Source organism: Dromaius novaehollandiae, chromosome 3 (assembly GCF_036370855.1).
Source record: "Dromaius novaehollandiae isolate bDroNov1 chromosome 3, bDroNov1.hap1, whole genome shotgun sequence".
NCBI lineage: Eukaryota > Metazoa > Chordata > Aves > Casuariiformes > Dromaiidae > Dromaius > Dromaius novaehollandiae.
In genome coordinates this window covers 62,290,306-62,310,792 of record NC_088100.1, presented here as the reverse complement: position 1 = coordinate 62,310,792, position 20,487 = coordinate 62,290,306, and the positions used below count along the sequence as shown (strand labels likewise).

Here is a 20,487-nt window from a genome sequence, read left to right as displayed (position 1 = left end):
TCAGATGCTGAGTGATAGAAAATGACTGCCTGCATTTCTCTCCAGGCCTGGTGTAACTTTGCAACCATGATCCTTTAAGGGTATTTCTGAAGATATAAAGATACGTTTTAATTAAATCAAGAGGCAAGATTTTGTCCAAAGAAGGAACTGTGTGCTCAGACACATACCAGCTTTTCCAATTTTATCAGTGGTCTTATAAAAGACAGCATTTTTCCTTACAGGCCTAACTCTTGAATGTTTAAGCAATTGTTTTTCAATCTGTTTTTCTTCCCCAGGACTGGCTATGCTGCAATACTTTGGAGAATATTTCTCCTCATGCTCCAAATCATGACTTCATTAGACCTCTCAAGCTCACAGCTTGCACAGTATTGCTTTGACTTTGTTAACATTTTAGGGGCTAGAAGTGCAAAATGTAATTAACAATTTAGGGCCTAGGAATTCAAGATGAAGGCTTTGCCTCTGTGCTATGAACACATGCATGGGTGGCACCACCTTGTTTGCAAGGTAGGGAAATATATCTGTCTTGCTTCCATCTGTCATTTCAAGCAATTCACTCTCCCACCAAATTTCTTGTCTGCTCCACGGTCATAATTGACTTTTTTTAGTGTCATGTTATGCCCTACAGTACAGCCAGATCTTCCAAATCATGCTGGTACTTTGGAGATTTCTTCTGCTGACCCCACACATGTTGTGCTGTATTACTGTGCATCACCTCTCTTTTCTGTTTTCTCTCTCTTGACCATTATTAATATTGTGTCTGACCCATTGCATATTCACCAAAATGACAATGGATGTATTTTTCTTAGGTAGCTAGTCGATTTTACTCCTATTTACTTTTATCATAGTTTTCTGAGAGCTAAATACTGATGTTACTGGAGAATACGTGGCATCCCTTGCCTGTAGTAGTTTCTGTGCTCTCATATTTAACAGACTTTGAGGTATGCTGGCATGTCTCATTGCTTTCTCTTTTCCAGGCACTCAAGGTGAAGATAAAAGTCTGTATATTTTCTGCAGCAGGAAAACATTCTAGAAAAACTACTAAAATTCTCCATGTGTCACAATAAGATGCAAGAAGCAAAATTCCTCCAAGAAACAGAACAAAGCAACACAAACACTGTATGTATAATCACAGGATACTTGTTTTTTGTTGGCTGCCTCTATTCCTACAATAGTCAATCTTTTCATTAACTTTGCAACGCCTAAGGACTCGTACAATGTCTTCTTCTGGCTAGATTATCTGTATTACAATCATTTATGGTTTAGTTTATCCTTTATTTTAAAAAGTTTTGAAAATAGTCATGGCAAGCATAATATTCAGACTCTCCTACTCTCGGTGTGCTCTCTGGTACCTCCCTGTAAAAACTCGGTTAACCTGTCGCACTCTTTATAAATGAATTAGCAGGTGCTGGAATTACTTCCAGAAAACTTTGAAAATATTTATGTGGGTTCTTTTATCTTTACAATATTGTAAAGATAAATACAGTATCTTCACAAAATCTATATAATAGGCGAATACAGTGGCATACACTGTTGTAAGATAATACATAACATACAGCTGGACTTATATTCAGGAAGGCAGTAAAATACCCTAGGGGATTTTGTGTCTGGATGCTAGGAAATGACACATCATACTGGTAAAATGTGCAGAATACATTAACCAGATCCTCTGCTGTGTGCACAGAGATACAAGCTATGTTACATCATTTTGGCAACCACACTAAAGAATCAGTTGTTCTGAAGGCCAGTGTGAACTCTCAAGTTTAAGCTGCAGAGTTTAAGCATGAGGTAACTATTTAGATATCATTATCTGACAGTCAGCACCCTAGTCATGCTGAAAGTCAAACTTTCCAAGTGAACATGGGGAGCAGAATAGAGCCAAAATGCTATTTCCAACTGAAAATATTCCATCATCTTCTTTATTAGTTACAGGATCCCTGAAATAATCTTACAGACATTTGTGAACTACCCTCAATCTGTCTCTATAAATGTAACTTTTCAGTCGGCAACCAAAAAATATTTTAAATGCGAGTTGATTTAGGCTATGACATCAGCTTTAGCTGATGCCTCTGAACAATTACATCTCTCTACCTGCAGTGCCCTGCACTGCATATATAAGTAACTTATGAAAATATGCATCTATGAAAGTGGATACATTCATCCAGAGGAATTAAAGGTTATATTTTAAAAAATGGGAATAAACCAAAAATAAATAATTATATTACTATTAACATCTCCTTAGGATGGGGTCACATCTGCCAAAGGTGTCACAGGCAAAACTCCAGTTCTGTCTTCCCAGTGGTCACTGCGTTGTGCACCTTTGTCCACAGCTAGGACGCGAAGGTGATAGTCAGCTGGTTGAAGGGCAGCTGCTCTGGTACGTGAGGATACAGGAAGGGTATTCCTTTCTGAGGCAGCAAGACCCTACTACTCCAGCATGTCTGGAATTTCTAATTTTATTAAGGGCAGAAAAGTGATTTTTGTTCCTCATTGTCTGATATGATGTATCAGGAATCAATATCTCATTCCAGTGACGCTACCATCCTGAACAACATGGTGCCTTGTGTTTCAGTGTCCTCTGTTGATTCATTTCCCTCTGCCAGTGCTGGGCAGCATGATACCTTACTTCTCCCTCTCCCTTCCCTTTCTGCAAGCTTAAAATGTCTTCAGCCACTATTTTTTTCTTCTGAAATGAGAATTAACAGGCCTTATTAACATATTGGTTGTTTTCGTTAGCTTATTCCCACCGGATGTGTTTTGTTAGCAGCAAACAACAGCAAAGGGAATCAGAGGCTCTGGGGAAGGGCTCTAGCACTTGTACCTGTGGCATTCTTTTGCAGCCTTGGGATTCTCTTTAGCACTTCTTATTAATGAATACTTCTTCAGAGAACTCTTGAAATGAAGTATGTCATATAGAACTTTTTTTCACATGGTCAAGTGCGTATTTTTATCTTTTCTGTCATATCTTTTGCAGTTCCTTTGCCATATCACTAAACACTAAATTCACAAAAAAATGCAGTTCGGGGTCACATTCAGCAAAATGTTTGGACAGAAAAAAATTCTCAGCGGGAATGTTTTTAATATAACAAAATATTGAAATTTTTTGCTTCATGGTAATATTTTTCATTTCGAAGTAGATATAAAGAGAAAAAATGCAGACTATAAAAGAATAACAAGTTCAATAAGCTGAAAGAAAATGTTTTATTTTGGGTTGAGTAAGACAATCCAGAACTAAAAAAAAAAAAAAAAAAAAAAAAAGTTCTTCCTTTCAAAGAAAATGGAAAAAAACTTAAATTCATTCCTCCAATTTTTTTATTAACTTCCTGAACTAAAATATCGATTTTTTTACTCCTTCTCTAACCCACAACCTCCTGGGTCTTAATCCTTTAGCTGACTAACTTGGGCAAAGTTGCTACAGATGGGGACAATGCCAGTGAGTTCTAATCCCTCCATCTTCAGTTCTATTTTTTAACACTGTTTAAACTGTCACAGCCAACTTACAAAGATACTAACGTCTGTAAAAATGCTGGTGTGTATTGAATGGGCATTTGAATGCACAGAACATGGAATAGTGTAACTGAGGGTAGGAAACTATAAAAGCAAAAGTTATATAACAATGGTATGCAGCAGCTGGAAGAATTACTTATGAGTGCTGTCGCCAAGAAAACCTTTCCAAGACTTCCATCATTAGAAAACTGAAGGCAGTGAACTGATTGCACACTACAGCTAGAAGAATTTTAAGCTGGGTTGGGTGAGTATTTAATTTAAATCAATTTTTATCACTCTGCAGTAATGATAAAACACATATATAATATGCCTACTTTTTCGAAGATGATCTCTCCTCACTAGTGCAGAGGAGAGTAAAAGACTACAAAACACATGACAGAAGATTTCAGTTTTAAATTTACTACCTTAGTGCAGGTCATCTTAGTAAGTCCATAGCCTCCTGAGACATTTTATTTAAGGAACCCAGACTGACTCTTTTGGAAGATGTGAGCAAAAGTGTCATGGCAGGCAAAAGGACACTGATGATGGCCTTCCTAGAAGCTCTATAATCTTTTGAAACTGTCTTTTTCTATGTTAAGGAATTCAAGCTGCATAACGCATTCAAGACATTCACTTTGGGATGATATTGAGCAGTTTGGTCTGAAAAAGATGGGCAAGGGAAGGAATATCTTCAAAATGATTTTCACTTTTATTTTATGATAGCATTCTGACTTTCAAAATTTATATAAGTGAAATAGCTCTTCCTGTTCCAAAATATAATGACCTATATTCTTGTTATTTGAGCATTCTCTTAATTGTAAGCTAGTCTTTTTTCACATGGCCAGATGACCACGGAGGTCAAAGAATGCAAAGAGGTTCAAACAAATAACAGGTGCAGGAAGGACAAGAGGAGATTGTTTTGTTAAATGGTCTCTTCAGAGGTGGTGATAATCAGTTCAGAAGCATCATGCTAGCTAGCAAGCTAGACAGGGTTAGTATTTTGACAAAGGCTTGTTTTCTTCCTGGAATATAAAAGACAAAGTACTTGAATGAGAATAAGATTTTATTGCATATAAAATAAGAAAGAATGAAAACTAATGAAAATGGCAGAGCATCAAGGACTTAAAACCTATTATTAATATCAAGAACTATCCAAAAGCCTCTGACAATCTTAATATAAATGATCATTTATTAAAATGTGGAAACGGAAAAAAGAAAAACAAATGTCTTTCAATTTTTATGGCAAGTCTCCCACTAAGCGCGGTGCTTTATATAACCATGCCCAATCTATATTTTCTTGCAGTGGGATTTTTAATAGCAAAGAAATGCTACATTAAACTGTTGAAAAAATTCAAAATATCTTGCTCTTGCAGGCATTTTTAAATCCCCATTATAAAAGCTATTTCTTGTGCCCTCTTGTAGAACTGAGGAAACAGCTGAGAATGGAAGGAAAACTGATGTCAAATTCAGCTTTTTCTCCTATTAAGAAGTCAGTTCAAAAAACTGCCTCTTAGCCTCTTTGTGACAGTCTCTTTGCTGGACCTCAGCAGTCTTTGGGACTTAATGTCTCAAAAACATCAAGAGGGAGGAGAGCTGGGCAGTAGGCCAGTTATTAACTGAAGAGACCCAAAGTAGGAAAAACAGGCGAGAGGTCATGTTAGAGATGCTTGCAAAGTGGATTAATTGCAGATTAGGAAAAAGCAGCCAAGCTCTGAAGGATGTATGATAGGAGTCCTTCAGAAGCTGGCATGTGGTCAGGCTGCCCTCACTGAGCAGGAGATGAGAGTGGAGAGTCTGTGCATCTTGAAAACTTCCTCTGAGAAGTGAGAAGCTCGTTTTAAAACTCCATGTCCTGTCTAGGATGGGAAATTCGGGGCTTTCCTGAGTGATATTGGTCTTGCTTGAGTGCTAATGTCCAAGATCATATTAAAAACAGACATTCCCACTGCTGGAAGAAGTCCTACATCAAAGAAACATCACAAAATTGTCAGGGCAGTAGGGCTACTGTATCTGCCACCTCTGCTAACCTACTGCAGCATGGAAATGGGGACTGCTACAGGGAAGCAAGGAAAATCCAGAGGTAACTGATGTGACTCATTTTAGAAGGAAAGACACAGTTTCTGGGAGACTGATGCTCAGCAGCAGACTGGCAAGGGAGGCCCCTATGTGGTGAGGGTCGGCAACACCCCAGGACAAGCTGGCATTAGCCGTTTATGTTTTAGGAATATCCTAAGAAAGAAAATTCACAGACTAACTCTGAAAAAAGTCTTTAGAGCTTTGACAGCAGCTGAGCATGTGTGTTTAAGCTTCTTATTTGAAAATGGCATTTTTGCCAAATAAACAACAGTGTTTATGCCCCTAAGGTGTATTAGCCATCTATAGGGACTCTTTGTACATCTGGGTTATATAAGATGTTGACTGATCTCATGCTTTGCACATAGGCGATAGACATGTGCTTAGAAGAGGGTTTCAATACACTTCAGTACAGCTCCCACTATACAACAAGAAGTATTTCACTGTAAGTATTCCTGATTTGAAAGCTTACGGAAATATAATTTAGAGAGATTTACCATTGTTTGTTGTTCCTCAGAGAAGTGGGAAAGTGGGAACAATTTCCAGCTATTATTCCAGTCATTTCAAGGAAAATAGAATACGTACAAGAAAATGTCATGTATTTAACTGTAGCTGTCTTACTGTTAAAAATCATACCATTCAGTTGTCTGATTTATTAAACAGACTACTGGAATAATCCATTATAATCCTTTAATATCTTACATTTCTTACAGTTATGTTTAAAACTTAAACAGCAATGTCAAGTAAAAAGTGGTGGTGATATTTAGGACATATAATAATATTTCTATCTGCTTTCCTGTATATTTATATGCCATCAACACAATGGATATTCACATATATCTCCATAGCTAAAACATGATAAAATGAGCAACTTACTCTGAGGAGTTTTCCTTTGCAGTCAGAAAATACTTATTTTATAGTAATCGCTTCAGACCTTCTGCTTAATAAAAAGAATCATTACTAAATGGGTATATCACTTCCAGGGAAATTCACAAGAATCAGTGTACTATTATACTAGAATCAGCTTTAAAATCCCTTAATGAGCTTTGGCTTGCAATGACTGCTAGTCAGCATCGTTTTTTCCTGCTAAGGCAGAATTTGTCTTTATTTACTTTATTTACTGCTTGTTCATACACCAGAGGTTCATAAACCTCTGGATTTGTTGCATTTTTCTAAGCATTACTCTCACAACTGGCTGAAGAAACCCAAATCAAAAATATAAAAAATGGTGCCACAAAAATTTAACATGTTAATCAGGTTTGAAACTGCTCTACTTTGATAGAACTGTAACACAGGTAAAATAGTTTTTTTTCCTTGAAAAATGGAAACTGTCTAAGAGCTTTAGTAAAAAGTGTTTGATTAAAAGATGCATCTCTCCCTCTAACCTGCCTTTTTATCACCTTTTTTCAGGTAGTCATCTGGCACCTCTGTTGGAAGCTGAATCCTTTTCCAGGTTTGTGGAAATCCTGGAAAGGGTCCTGGGGACCTGGGAAGGCTGACGCGAGCTCAGCCTCAGGGCCTGGCCCAGAAGAGGGGATGATCCCCACATTGTGCTATGAGGCAAATGGCTCCTGCTTTCGGACCTTGCACCCTTTTGGGATCCAACTGGCCATTTATTTGGCCTGTGCCTTAGGCATGCTGCTCACAGTGCTGGGGAATCTGCTCGTTGTCATTGTAGTTTCCCATTTCAAAGCCCTGCACACCCCCACCAACTTCTTGCTCCTCTCCCTGGCCCTGGCTGACCTCCTCCTGGGGCTGATCGTGCTGCCCTTCAGCACTGTCCGATCTGTAGAGAGCTGTTGGTATTTTGGAGATGACTTCTGCAGGCTGCACACCTTTCTGGACACGGTCTTTTGCTTGACCTCCATATTTCATCTGTGTTTCATTTCCATTGACCGTCATTGCGCTATCTGTGACCCTTTGCTCTACCCCACTAAGTTTACAATAAGGGTGGCCTGTATTTACATTGGGGTGGGCTGGGCAGTCCCCATGGTTTATACCTCTGTCTTCCTGTATGCTAAAGCGATCGTAGAAGGCCTGGGCCACTTTTTACAAGACATGCCCTGTATTGGTAGATGTCAGCTGCTGTTCAACAAGCTCTGGGGTTGGTTGAACTTCCCGGTTTTCTTCTTCCCTTGCCTCATAATGATAGTTTTGTACGTAAAAATATTTACTGTGGCTAACAAACAGGCCAGACTCATAAACAACATGAATAAGAGTGTCGGGTCTCAGCTACACATAGGAGCATCCAAGAGCGAAAGGAAAGCAGCAAAGACGCTCGGGGTAGCTGTAGGAATCTACCTCTTGTGCTGGTTGCCCTTTACTATTGATACCATGGTAGACAGTCTTCTAGATTTCATTACTCCCCCAATTTTCTTTGACATCCTAATCTGGTTTGCATACTTTAATTCTGCCTGCAATCCCTTGATCTATGTATTTTCCTACCGGTGGTTCAGGAAGGCAGTGAAACTAGTCCTAACCCATGGGATCTTTTGTTCCAGGTCATCTACAGTAGACTTGTACCAGGAATGACCATAGCCTTCATATGCACTGCAGAAAATAATGTAGGCTGTGTACACAGCAAAGCATTTCTCATGAATATTATTTACCACCCAATTAGTCAATGTTTTTCTTCTTTCTGTTTCTCCCAAAACAGTTGGCTTGGGTAGATCCTAGGTTTAACTAGACATACCTTCCTGTGACTTACCTTCCAGAACACTTGTCCCAGCACACACATCTTACTGAACTTTTTTGTTTGTTGTAATAATGCTGACAAGTGTTTAAAACACTGTAATCAGTTCCAAAAAAGAGCCTGCCCATACTGTTCCTGAGATACCCTGAATTAAAAGCAACCTGTTTATGAACATACTTTTTTCACAGGCAATTAACTTATTTTTAAACAAAGAAGGAGGTCCTGATTTAGCAGGTTAGATCGGGTGTGTGTCTGTTTTTTAAGTACAAAAAAGCATACAGGTGCCACTGCAGATGAGATCAGAGATCTACTAAGACAGTGGCCGATAGCAGATGACAGAGCAAGGTTATGCTGATATTTTTTACATTATTGTCCTAGCATGCAGTGACTGGCCCCTGAGCCAAAGGCTACCTCTGGGAGCTATAATCCTAAATCCCTCAGTTGTACCTATTCAAACCTGTAGACTCTTTGGCTGCTGAATCATTCCTTGTAAGAAGACTTCTCCTTATCTCTGAACATCCTTATTGTCTTTCTCTGTATCTTTTCTACCTCTACTACACACAGGGTGTAGAAGAAGGGGGAAGAGGGAGGACATGAACAGCACCAGGTATTCAAGCTCTGGATATTAGCATGGTGTTATGATGTTGTATGCTTAGTTCTTTTTCTTTATTTCTTTTCTATAATAATCCTAAGATTTCACTTTTTTTTTTCATTTATTTCCAAAAAAATCAATAGGTCTGCATATAGGTCTAGCATATGCTTACATACTTCGGTTGAGCATGAAATGTCAGTATAGATTCTTCTTTCTCTCCAGCCGTGTTTATGTGTTTTTCTGGGGCCAATTTTAATATTGGAGTTATCTGATTAAGTTGAGATCTCTGTTCAGCAGCAAGCTGTATGATAAAATTCTGTGTTATACACAGTGGAGTTTTTTTCTATCTCACTAGACTGTTATGCATATTTTTTTTCAGAAAAAGTTTAAATAGTAGTAAGCAGAACAAACTCTCTTCTATAAAAAATTAACAATTAGCTTAATAATAATAATTTTATTTTATTTTTCTGTTATTGGTTTGTAAAACTATTATTAGGTTTGAAGGTTGCTCAAGTCTTTAGAGCAACTGCCTCCTAATAAAAGGTCATTCCATCTTATAGCTGAGCTGCATCTTCTGAGTCACAAACACAAAAAGAGCAAGCAGGTACTGAAATTTTATTATGCAACTAATAGAAAGCAATCAGTATAAGCCCTGTTTTCCAGAGCTTACTGAAATTAGTGGTGAATTTTGCATTCAATACAGTCAGCAACTGAATCATGCCTTCTATGTATAAGAACAAAAGAAAGGATTTGCACAGCAGATATTGTGTACGAAATTAGTGCAATAAAATGACTAGTGTAGCCGCTGCATGTTGTAATGTATGTAATAAAATAAACCAGAGTAAAACGCTTTTCTCTCATTTTCATCATATTGGTAAGATTTTTGCATGGCAAGAACAATTTGCCCATAGTAGTACAAATGAGCCAGAGCTTTGGGATGTTGTAATCTGTTCTGACAACGATTATCTCAAATTCTTTGGGTTTTGTCCATAATCTTAAGACTCAGTCAGAAAAATATCTTTTTTTAAGATAGTTAAAGCTTAAAGCACATTTTTGGATGAAGGAGAGGAGAAGCAGGACTTATGTGTTTGTTCAGGGATGTCCTGAATACAGACTGACTACAAAATGTGGTTCAGTGTTTTTAAATGGAGACATTTATGAAACCTAATGCCTGTAGTTAAGAGTGACATTCAATCTCATTTTATCCTCTCAGTGCCTGTTATTCCCTCATTTTGCAATACTAATCTTCACTGCTTCTTAGGACAGAAACCAAAGACTCTTCTACTGTTCCTCTATCTGCTCCAGGCTGTAGCAGAAGACAAAAACCATACACCTGTGGACTCTCTATAGTAACGGTACCAAACTCAGTGACCAAGCTAAAGAGAGAAATGCAAAATGGGATTCATACAGAGATTCAGATGCCAAATTACTAGAGGAATGTATGTGAATTCTGCAGTACAATATCTTTAAAGACCTAGTTTGTGGGTTGAGTTTCAAGATTAAGACTGTTAACTGTAATGTATACAGGTCGATGTCTATAGTTATGGTAAATGTCTGAGCACTGATTATAGCAATGGCCAGAGTAGTTGTTTAAACTCTGACTGTAGTCACTGGATATCTAGGATATGAATCAGTTGCCTAGTGCCATTTAAGATGCCTTGGGAACCTGAGCTGTCTACATGGGGCCAGGGTTCAGCCCCAGTGGGAGACTTGCTGAGGGCCTGGTGGGACATGTCTGGGCCTCTAAAATGGCACCAGACGCTTATCTGTGGACAGCTTAAACGGGGCATAAAATGGCAGTTTAGACACTTAGCTATTTGTGGAAATCTGCCAGTTTCAAACTGAATCATGTTCTAGTGGTATCTTAACAGCAGTTCTCATTGACACCTTCTGCTCCTGAAGTGACCATGGCCAAAGTAATAGAGAAGGGGAACTTCCACTGAGTTTTAGGTTCCTTTTTGAGTATTTTCTACCAGTCCTCAAGAGATTACAATGGGTATATGCCATAAGTGTATGTAACTGGCCTGGCTTTTCTGAGTCCCACTGCATAATCAATGTCTTTATGGTTTTCTCTTCTCCTATAGAAATAGATAGGTCTTACTGAATTGGTTACCACTGTCTATGTCATAGTATAAGGACTATGCCATGACATAATGTCAGGTGATTGTTGCTAGAAGATCTTCAAGATCTCTTTTTTGTCTAAATGGCAGGCTGGAACAATGGAGAGAGGGAGAAGCAGAACCAGTCTAGTGACAGAGCAGGTAACTGATGCAGAAAAGCTGCTGCGATGCTGGCCATGATTACTTTCCTGTTTTTCTGGTCACTCTATGTCTCAGTAGTCATAACTGATGCTTTCCTGGCCTTTATAACTCCCCCCTTTGCCTTCAGTGTCTGCTTGGTCTGCAAAGTCAGACTTTGCCATGATCCTCTTGATTTTTTTCCTCCAGGATTTCGAAAAGCAGTGAAGGTGACTGTGAATTATAAAAAGGTAATGATGAGTTTTAAAATGAAGATTTGTTTCTCAACACTGACCTCTTTTTCAAAATGAAAATCTGAAGATTCTATCAGAGAATGGTTGCTGATCTCTAGTCCATAGATTTTATTCCTTTTCATAGCTTTCCTTCAATATATTTGTATTCCTTTATCTAAACAAAATATTGCCATTTAATTTTATGCCATGTATAACACCTTATCATTTTAAACCTTGGTTTGGCTGAAGTTTGAAAGATTATGTATTTGCAGGTGCTTAATGAAAAACTAGGCTTTGAAATAATGTGCTATCAATATCAGCTTGTTCAACTACTGTGGATGAAAACATAATACGGTCTTACAGAACTAAACAGAAAGGCAAAGAAAGTTTTGAAAATAAGTTGCTAGTGAACTTTATTTTTGTCCTTTTTTAGGAAACATTATTAATATTGGGAATAGAATTTTTCTCTACTCATTTAAAACATACATTATCACATTAATCACCTCTGCTGGAGAGGTATCAGCCTAAATAACACACAAATGGTCAGTGGAGTTATTTAAAACAATAGGCTGTAAAAACAATTTGGCAATGTAATTAGTCCATAACCTTGTTCAGGCTGGAAACCATCTTACGTCGTAATTTTGTACAGCATCTGGTGTAAAATGAACATAATCTTATTTCAGGTTCTTGAGGTGATAGCTTAATTAAATTGGCAGAGACAACAACGATAACAGGAATCCTTCACTCTAATGCAATGCATTAATAACAACTGCCTGCGAAATCCAGCTAGACTGCTTGCCATTTGTAGCAGATACTAGCAACATTGTGTTTCAAATTTAAAATTAGAGGCAGATAAATGAAATGTGATCGTATAGAATGAAATTTGCCCATAAGGTAAATTATGAACCACTTAGGCACCACTCACGCTTTGGAAAGAGGATACTCATTACGAGTATGAGGACAGGGTTGGGCCTCCTCCTTACCATTTCTTTGTGCGTCATGCAGGCACGACTGCCCAGCTCCTCTGCCAGAAGCAGCTCTGGTGCCTGTGGCACCCCCTGCTCTGCAGCCACCTGCCCAGGGCCACCACCGTGCTGGGCCCTGCGTGCCAGCAAGTTAAGGTCGAGGGCAGGAGCAGAAGGCGGGAGGCAGAAATAGAGACTCAGGGAGCAGGAAGAGGCTGCGGATTCAGACACTGGTCTGGGAGGAAGGTATGTCATTTCAAAATCACACTGTGTCATTTGCAGTTTACTTTCAAATCTTTCAAATATCAGATACCGTATGTATATGTCAAGAGTCTGAAAGCAAATGGGAAACAACGTTGCTTTTGAGGTGACATCTATTTTAGTTCAGTTCTACATACAGTAGCAGGAATATAAAATGGCATATACTCTGCTCTTCAGAGTCACAGAATATCCAAAGCATGGTACCCTGTATCTATGTATAGCAGAGTCTCAACATTTTTATTCTCTCCCCAGAGCTTTTCCCCACTTCATCTAATGAACTGAAATTCAATCATGCTCAAAAAGCAGCAGGAAAGGTAGTCCTTAAGGAGGTGAATATTTGCTCATCCACTGAAAACATCCATATTTGCTAGTAAAGGAAATGATGCAGAAATTGAATGAACATTCTCGTTTTATCTAAAAGGGTAAGACAAAGCCCCATTTCCCTAGTAAATGTTTTTTCTACAGGAGATAACAAATATCTTTGAAAGATATACTGTGCTCTCAGCAAGATCTGACTAATAAATAGGACTTTCTGGCTGGTTTCTTAACTGTATCTTCATAGTTATTTTATATGATTATATTAAAGATTTAATTATATATATACATATATAAAAATATATAATATATTTATTTAAATATTTTCATAGTAAGGACAAGATTTTAATGATGAGTTTGTTTTATGATCCAACTTTCCTCCCAAGCTGTAATATCTTTGTAGCAACTGGCTACATTAAAGAACAGTATCACAAAAATTCTGAGTTGTTGAACAATTAAAGATGTATGCTATGTGAGCTACTAACAGCATGTCAGCAGCAGTGGTTTCGTCCATAAAACACCAAGTGTCTCTAAGAAAGCATTTGGATATCTCCTTTCAATAGCATAAGAATGAACATTGACCAATGCTTATGGTGACTGTACATTGCTTATAAGCTATAAAAAAAGAGGTATCCAAATGATGATCCGCAGATAAAGTATTCTCACTGACAAAGGGTCACTTCTCATTTTTTTAGTCAGAAGTACGTATTTGAAATCAGATAGCAAGAGATGTATTGTTTTCTGGGGGAAAACTGACAGTGATCTCAGCTGAGGCTTTATAAATCAAGAGTGACCGAGCTTTACCAATGGAGAGAAATTAATCAATCAATATGACAAAAGTGTGAAGATAAAAATCAAGGCAGGGCCTTAACTCAGAAGGGAAGTGAATTATACTGCCATTAGCACAGCACCTAGTGGGATCATCTTCAGTATTTCAACAATGTGTGGAAAAAAAGCCCTAGGAATATAGCAGCACTAGGATAGTTGCTTACCAAAATTGCATATGAAAACTAGAATGATGTGCACCATTCCCGCAGCAAACGATAGACATATCAGAATGCTTTTCTTAATAACTTTAATTTATACAAACGAAAAAAGGTTATTTCTCAGCATCAATCAATGAAAGAAATATATGTAGACATACTAATCTTGGAGGCTATATTGTCTCTCATTTGAACATACTTTGAGAAACATCAAAAATCACGTATGTAAGGGGTACCCTTTCTGACAGAAGTAGATACTTCAGGCTTTTAAACTTCACCAAACTGTGTTCATATTTTATTGAACTTCTTCATTAGTGTTATTAGGTTATGATATTTTTAAGGTTTTCACTGTTCTGATTATTTCTAAATCTTAGCAATGACTGAGATTTATGTTGTAACAGAAGTTAACTTCTGTGCCTAGGAGGCAGCTCAAGGCTTGCCAAAGGAGTACACTTTCTAATTTTTGTAGCTCTTCCTGAGGCAAAGCTGGGTTTTGCTGGGAAGATTATTTTCCAAGGCAATCACGTATCGTGCACTGTTTGTTCTGCTGTATTTAATGTACATGAGAGCATCTTGTAGATAAAGCAGGCCAGCCTGCAGGGCTCTGGAGCACATCTGACCCTGCAATTTTCCCTTTGAAAAATGGAGGAGGGTCCAGAAGCATTCCCAACTGTGATGCAAGAGGCCTAAAGGCTCATCTGCCCCTTTTTCGCAGGTAACTAGGTCAGGAGGAGAAGAGAGCCCCCATTTCCTGGCTCTGCTTCCTAATACCATGTCTTCTACTGCATTTGCAATTATACACAGCTGGTTACTATTGACACACTGAACTGACTGCTAACAGATGTGTGAATGTACCTTTATTTTTCATTATTCCAAACACTTCTTGCTTCCTCTCTCAGCTAAACATTGATTATATGCCTCTAAATATATTTATCATTTTCCACCCACCTTCAACCTCTAGAAGTGCCAGAAGTGCCCATTTCCATTCAGAGATGAAGTGACCAGAACTGAATGCTGTGCTTCAGAGAAGGATGCTATGTTAGTTAACAGAATGACTTTGCATTCTTCATTGTTCCAGCATTACCTTATGCATATATACATATAGATTTTTTTTTCTTTTTAACTTCTGCTGCAACAGCATTTTTTCCTTAAATTACATTCTCACATCCACATCTCTTTCACTCATGCGTGATGATAGTTTGTTGGGAAGCTGATAAAGTGCGTAAATATTTCCATTTTTTTCTGCTGAGCGTAAATCACCTTGCACATGCACCATCAAAGAACTACCATCGTTTCCGAGACCGAAACCATGCAGACAGTACCAATAACGTTACTAACATCAGGAGGCCTGGCTACCAAACACTTCTCAGCACATCACTGACCAAAAGCTGTTTAGCACAATATGCAGAATACTTTTTCTGAGCAAAAAACCTGAAAGCTCGACCGCCAGCGCAGGCAGGCAGGCAAGGCGGGACGACCCACCCCCCCGTTGCTGCGGCAGTGCCCCAAGACACCTCTCTTCATGCACTGCACCCGTGGGGAGGCCGCCGCCCCGCACTGCTCGGCCCGGCCCGGCCCGGCCGGAGGCCCCGGCGGCTCCGGTGAGCGCCGGCGTCCGCGCAGCGCCCCGCGGCCTGCGGGCTGCGAGCTCCGGCCGCCGGCCGCCGCCGCCGCGGCACCTCCCCCCGCGCCGCCGCCGCCCCTCCCCGCGGCGGGCCGGGGCGGTGCCGCGCTGCGCCGCGCCACGCCGCGGCGGGCGGCCAGGCCCTGGCGCGGCCCGCCCACTTCGCTGCCGGCCGCCCGCCCTGCCGCCCGCCGCGGCGACTCGCCCTGCCGCCCGCTGCGCCCGGGGCAGCAGGCGCGCCGGGGCCGGTGAGAGCCGCGGCCGGGGGGCAGGAGGGGGCGGGCGGGGAAGGAGCGGCGGGGGAGCCGCGGCGGCGGCGGCGGGCGGGCGGGCCGGCCTGGCGGCGCGGCGCCGCGGGCGGTAGCGGCGCTGCGGGGTCCGGCGGGAGCAGGGCGAGTCGCCGCGGCGAGAGGCGGCTCTGCCCTGCCCTGCATCGCCCAGTGGTGCGTGTGCCTTTGGGGGGGGGGGGGGGTTACGTTCGTGTCACCTCTGGTGTTTCAAGGGAGAAACCGGGGCCTAAAACTGGTGTGCGGGGACAGCGTATGGTGCATTTTAACGTGTGTGGCCGAGGCTCATTTTCCGTGGTGACGTGCGGCATCGCTGTGTCGAAATGTTCTTCGTAGTATTTCAGATCTAAGATGAGCAAAACATAGCAGCGGAGGGAAGGAAGATTATAAAAATCGTGTGAATGTTTAAATAGTGAGCTTGGGCCTGGCGTTTCGGGCCTCTGGCACAACCTTATCACTGCTTTTTGTACTGAGCAACTCGCTGCCACATAAGACGCAGGCACTTCTTGCGACTACAGGAAGAAGTGAAAGGCTTGGCTCTGCCTTGCGTGAAGTGCAAAGCGCTACATCTTAATGTAACCTAATGGTAAATCTTGGGCTATTTATTGCCAGGACAGGGGTGTCCAGGTCTTCTCATCCTCTCCGCTGATAAACAAGCAGCGCACAACTAGAGAAGTGTGCAGTAGGGTGAGTGCCGTGCAGCTGCGTGGAGGATTCCTGACTAATAATCATAGTCATGTGTTTTGGAGGCACTGCAATCCTGCCGTTTTAAGCTTAGGGATTTATGAGTGCTGTTAACAGAAGGAAAGAAAAAAAGAACAAAAGTTAATATGTGTTAAAATAGGTTAAAATTGCCAGAAAGGGATGCTAAATGCTGTGTTGAGGCATTGCCGTAAGCTGTATTTGTATATCCTGCATGAAAACATCTTTTGTAACCTCATATGAAAATATTAAGTAACACTTATTTTGGTGGCATATGCTGAAGAGAAGCTCTTTACATATAGCTCATGGTCTTAATTTCTCAGCCATCATTCTGGTGGGCCTTGGAGAGAATCAGCATCTAGTGCAATCAAACCTTATGCAAAGATAATTTCTGTATCAGTGTGCTTGATCTGAGCCTTTGGTTAAAGGTGTATAAGCTGCCTTTAGGGAGGTTTGGATGAGAAGAGGTGTATTGCGTTCGGTGTTCAGTGGCATTGGTCTGTATTCACTTTCCCGTAAGATGTTGTTAGCCTAGATCATAAGGAATGTGGCACTTTGAAACAATTGTCTCCGTTCCATTTTCAGCCCAAATGCTCCCTTCCCTCCACTCACCAATAGTTGCAGTGTCCATGTTTGTTCTGCTATTCCAGCTCCATTATCAGGCCTCTAAACACTTTGTGTTCTCTGGGGAACATAGTTCCCCTTGTTAAGGTATTTCCTTGAGAACTAGTATGTTCTGTTGCACAGTCTAATAATTCTTATTTTTCATATTAAAAAAAATATTTCAAGCTATTACACAAAGTAAAACTTGGTTTTGGTGTGTTTCAGCCTAATTTTTGAGGCGAGGCTGAGGGAACTGGCCCTTTTTAGCCTGGAGAAGAGAAGGTTTAGAGGGGACTTAACAGCAGCCTTCCTGTACCTGCGAGGAGGTTTCAGAGAAAATGGATCTAGGCTCTGTACTGAGGTGCACAGAGGGAGGATGAGACTATGGTTATAAATTGAAACATGAGAGAATGACTGATTTAGGGAGGGGGGAAAAAAGTCTCCATGAGGATAATTAAGCACTGGAACAGGTTGTTCTGAGAGATGGAGTCTCAGTTCTTGGAGGTTTTCAAGGCTCAGCAGGACAAAGCCCTCAGCAGCCTGTCTGAACTCACTTTTGACTCTGGTTTGACAGGAAGCCAGGCTCCTGAAGTCCCTCCACAACCTGTGTAACTCTGTGACTCTATGTTAAATCACAGATTCTTAGCAATCTAGTTTAAAAATCAAAATCTACAGAAATTAAACCCTTTCCATTTTACTCTGACAGTTAACTGGATGGCTCTAGACTGTCAGGGAAATCAAATGTCCCCATATTGATTGTAGACAAGGCTTTGAAAACAGCATTTTGCTGTATGTTGTGTGTGACTGATTTGCAGGATACAACTTAGGCAATAATTTAGCAGAGTGGAATAGAAAAATACTTTTTGATGTCTTCTGTGTCACTTGCTGCATAAGAAAAACAGAAGTTTTAAATAAACTTTGCTTGTTTTTCAGTACCCTATGTGGATTTAAGTTTGACTTTGACCTGAAAATAGATGATAAAAGTTAAAATCCAGAGGCTTTTTTATTCATTTTAAGTAGAATTCTCCTTACCCCTATTTTATTTGCATGTGTATTATGCTCCATAGGTTTTCTGGTGTCGTGGAAGTGCCCAGAGTCCCTTTGTGGTCCAGGATTCTAGCACGTTAGGAACTGTAAAAGCACAAGGTGGAAAGTATGATATCTTTTTTTCAAAATACTTCAGCTTAAGTATAAGAGGGAAGAAACATAGATGCATCCAGACAAAACTTACCTCCCTCATCCCTGCTGGAGAAAATAGTATTAATTCTCACCTGTATATTACCAAGTTGTATGAGTCAGTTATGAAAATCCCTCTGGTGCTGTAGCAGGGAGTACTTATCTTATCGTGTACAGTCTGTCCTTTATTCCAAGAGCTTTAATTTTTTAAGTTTAATTTTACCTACTCCAAAGGGATTGCCAAGGTCAGCAAGAGTTGCTGTCCAAAGACAGTATGTGTTTTGGGCTGCCTTAAATACCTGCCAGTGTCAGTCTGTAGATGCACGTAGTGTCATCTGAGTACTGTGGGTGGTAGAACCTACTGAGGTGAAATAGATTGCTCAATGTCATATTGCAGAAATCTTACTAATCATTGTTATTACTGTGATATGAATATTCCATAGCTAAGATTGTGACCGACTGTAATTTTTTGCCAGAATCTTTCTGCTGTTTACATGTTCATCATTTTTAACTATTTTCTCCTTATTTGAAGGATTTTGCACAAATCCTTTTTTTTTGGGGGGGGGGACAGGACAGAGATTTGTTTACAAAGGAAGTCACATTTATAGTTTAGAAATCATTTAGGAGAAATTTTGTTTCTATGACCTTTATTTAGAAAGATATATATATATATATATATGCACGTATAAGAAAACCCCATGACTTGTTTCTGGATATTTAAGGGAGCAAAATCCTAATTCAGATCAGATTTAAATTTTCAAGCATTTTTATGGAAAGCAACATGTAATTTTGTTTTACTGAAAGGTAAGGATCCGTGTAAATGTTCTAAGTCCTGATCCTAAAGTATTGCTTAAACAGTAAGATCATTGCTTAAAGGTTCTTATGCTAATGTTGTTATGGAGTAGGTTTTTTAGGAGGAGGAAAGCCTTTGGAATGTTTAAATGGGAAAACACACAATAGGTTAGGTGCTCATTAACTGAAGTTGACTGGAGCCTGCTTGATAGTCAGGTGACTGCTGCTGAAATCTGAAATGTGCTGTGCTTGACACATCACATCCTTTTGTCCTTACGAAGCTTTCAAGAACGGCAGTGGAGAGTTACTTGGCTGTGAAGCTCCAACTTTCTTGCTTGGTTGGTGGAAAGAGGTCTCTGTTCTGTAGTAATTCTGCTGAAAATAGCCAAGGGAAAAGTGGATTTTTTTCCATGCCTTGATGAATTGAACATCTTTCTAGAAGACATGTTTATACTAAGGTTTGTTATTTGCTTTAGTTACAGGAGTGGCTGTGTGATGCAGGAACAATTTAATGCAGAAGTTGAGAAAAAATATATAGTGATCCTTTCAATTTTTTGAACTGTTACGCATATGCAAAGAGATCTTGCTTCATTCAGCATTGATTAAGCTGTCTAGTTCTTTATTTCATTTGTGGTAGTAGACTCAGGTCTTTGGACTTTTTTCAGTGGTTACACAAGCTTAGTTGCAGAAGATAAAAGGTGTAATCAAAAGCACGCACCAGACGGAAACTTTCAGAGGAACTAAAAACGACCACAAATGTAGCTCTGTTCCTGTTTGAATGCCAAGTGTTCTTCCCCAAACTGCAGCATTAAAAAGCTATGCAGACAGTAATACCAAAATAGCTTCATGATGGAGTAATTAAATATTGTGGAAGTGAAAAGGGGGTAATTTCTTTGGAAATTCTAGGTCTTGACGAATACTCCTGTCGACTTTGTAGGGAAGGAAATGCTTGCTGCATATGTGTGTTTTGTTTTCTGGTGGATAAAATCTTGACCTTGTGAAAGTCATTAGCAGCAATCTCATTGGCTTCCCAAAGACTTGGCTATTTCTCTGTTTTCAGAGGAATTTGGGCAACTAGTGAAGGATATCTGAGTGGAAGTGGGGTGTTTTTTCAGTTCAGAAACCTGCATTGCTTTAAGTGCTTGTATGAAGAATAAGTTAATACTTCCTGTTTTTAAAACAAAATATTTCTTCTTTGGGCTGTTTGGTCTGCTTTTTTCTTGCCTTAGGGGATTTGTGATGATGATTGGGATGTGGTAAAAGCTGATGGCTGTCCACTTACCCCTCTTTCCTCTCTGGCCCTAGACTTGTCAGAGACCGTTAGCTTATCCTACCACCCAGTTGTGTTATTAAAGTGCTCTGGAATACCACTACTGGTGGAAGAACGCCTATGGGTTATCACAGCTGTGAATTCACATTGCTAACCCCCAACTTGATTATAAATCTTGATTAAAATGTGCATTTTCCTT

The 20,487-nt window shown here is 40.0% G+C and overlaps 2 protein-coding genes across 5 annotated transcripts in view; both read left to right on the top strand.

The window, feature by feature from the left end:
- Positions 1–7,092: 7,092 nt before the first annotated feature.
- On the top strand, positions 7,093–8,088 carry LOC112995337 (trace amine-associated receptor 5-like). The gene has a single exon (XM_026120244.2). The coding sequence runs from the start codon at positions 7,093–7,095 to the stop codon at positions 8,086–8,088; it is 996 nt and encodes a 331-aa protein (XP_025976029.2).
- Positions 8,089–15,552: 7,464 nt separating this feature from the next.
- The window catches only part of STX7 (syntaxin 7), a 51,116-nt gene continuing 46,181 nt past the window's right edge, over positions 15,553–20,487 (top strand). For 2 of the 4 annotated variants that reach the window (XM_064508992.1, XM_064508991.1), the window contains exon 1: positions 15,554–15,706. The gene's annotated coding sequence lies outside the window, so the exon portion shown is untranslated. Of the gene's footprint in view, positions 15,707–15,769; positions 15,902–20,487 lie in introns of those variants that run through there. The other 2 variants (XM_064508989.1, XM_064508990.1) reach the window with 2 other exon arrangements.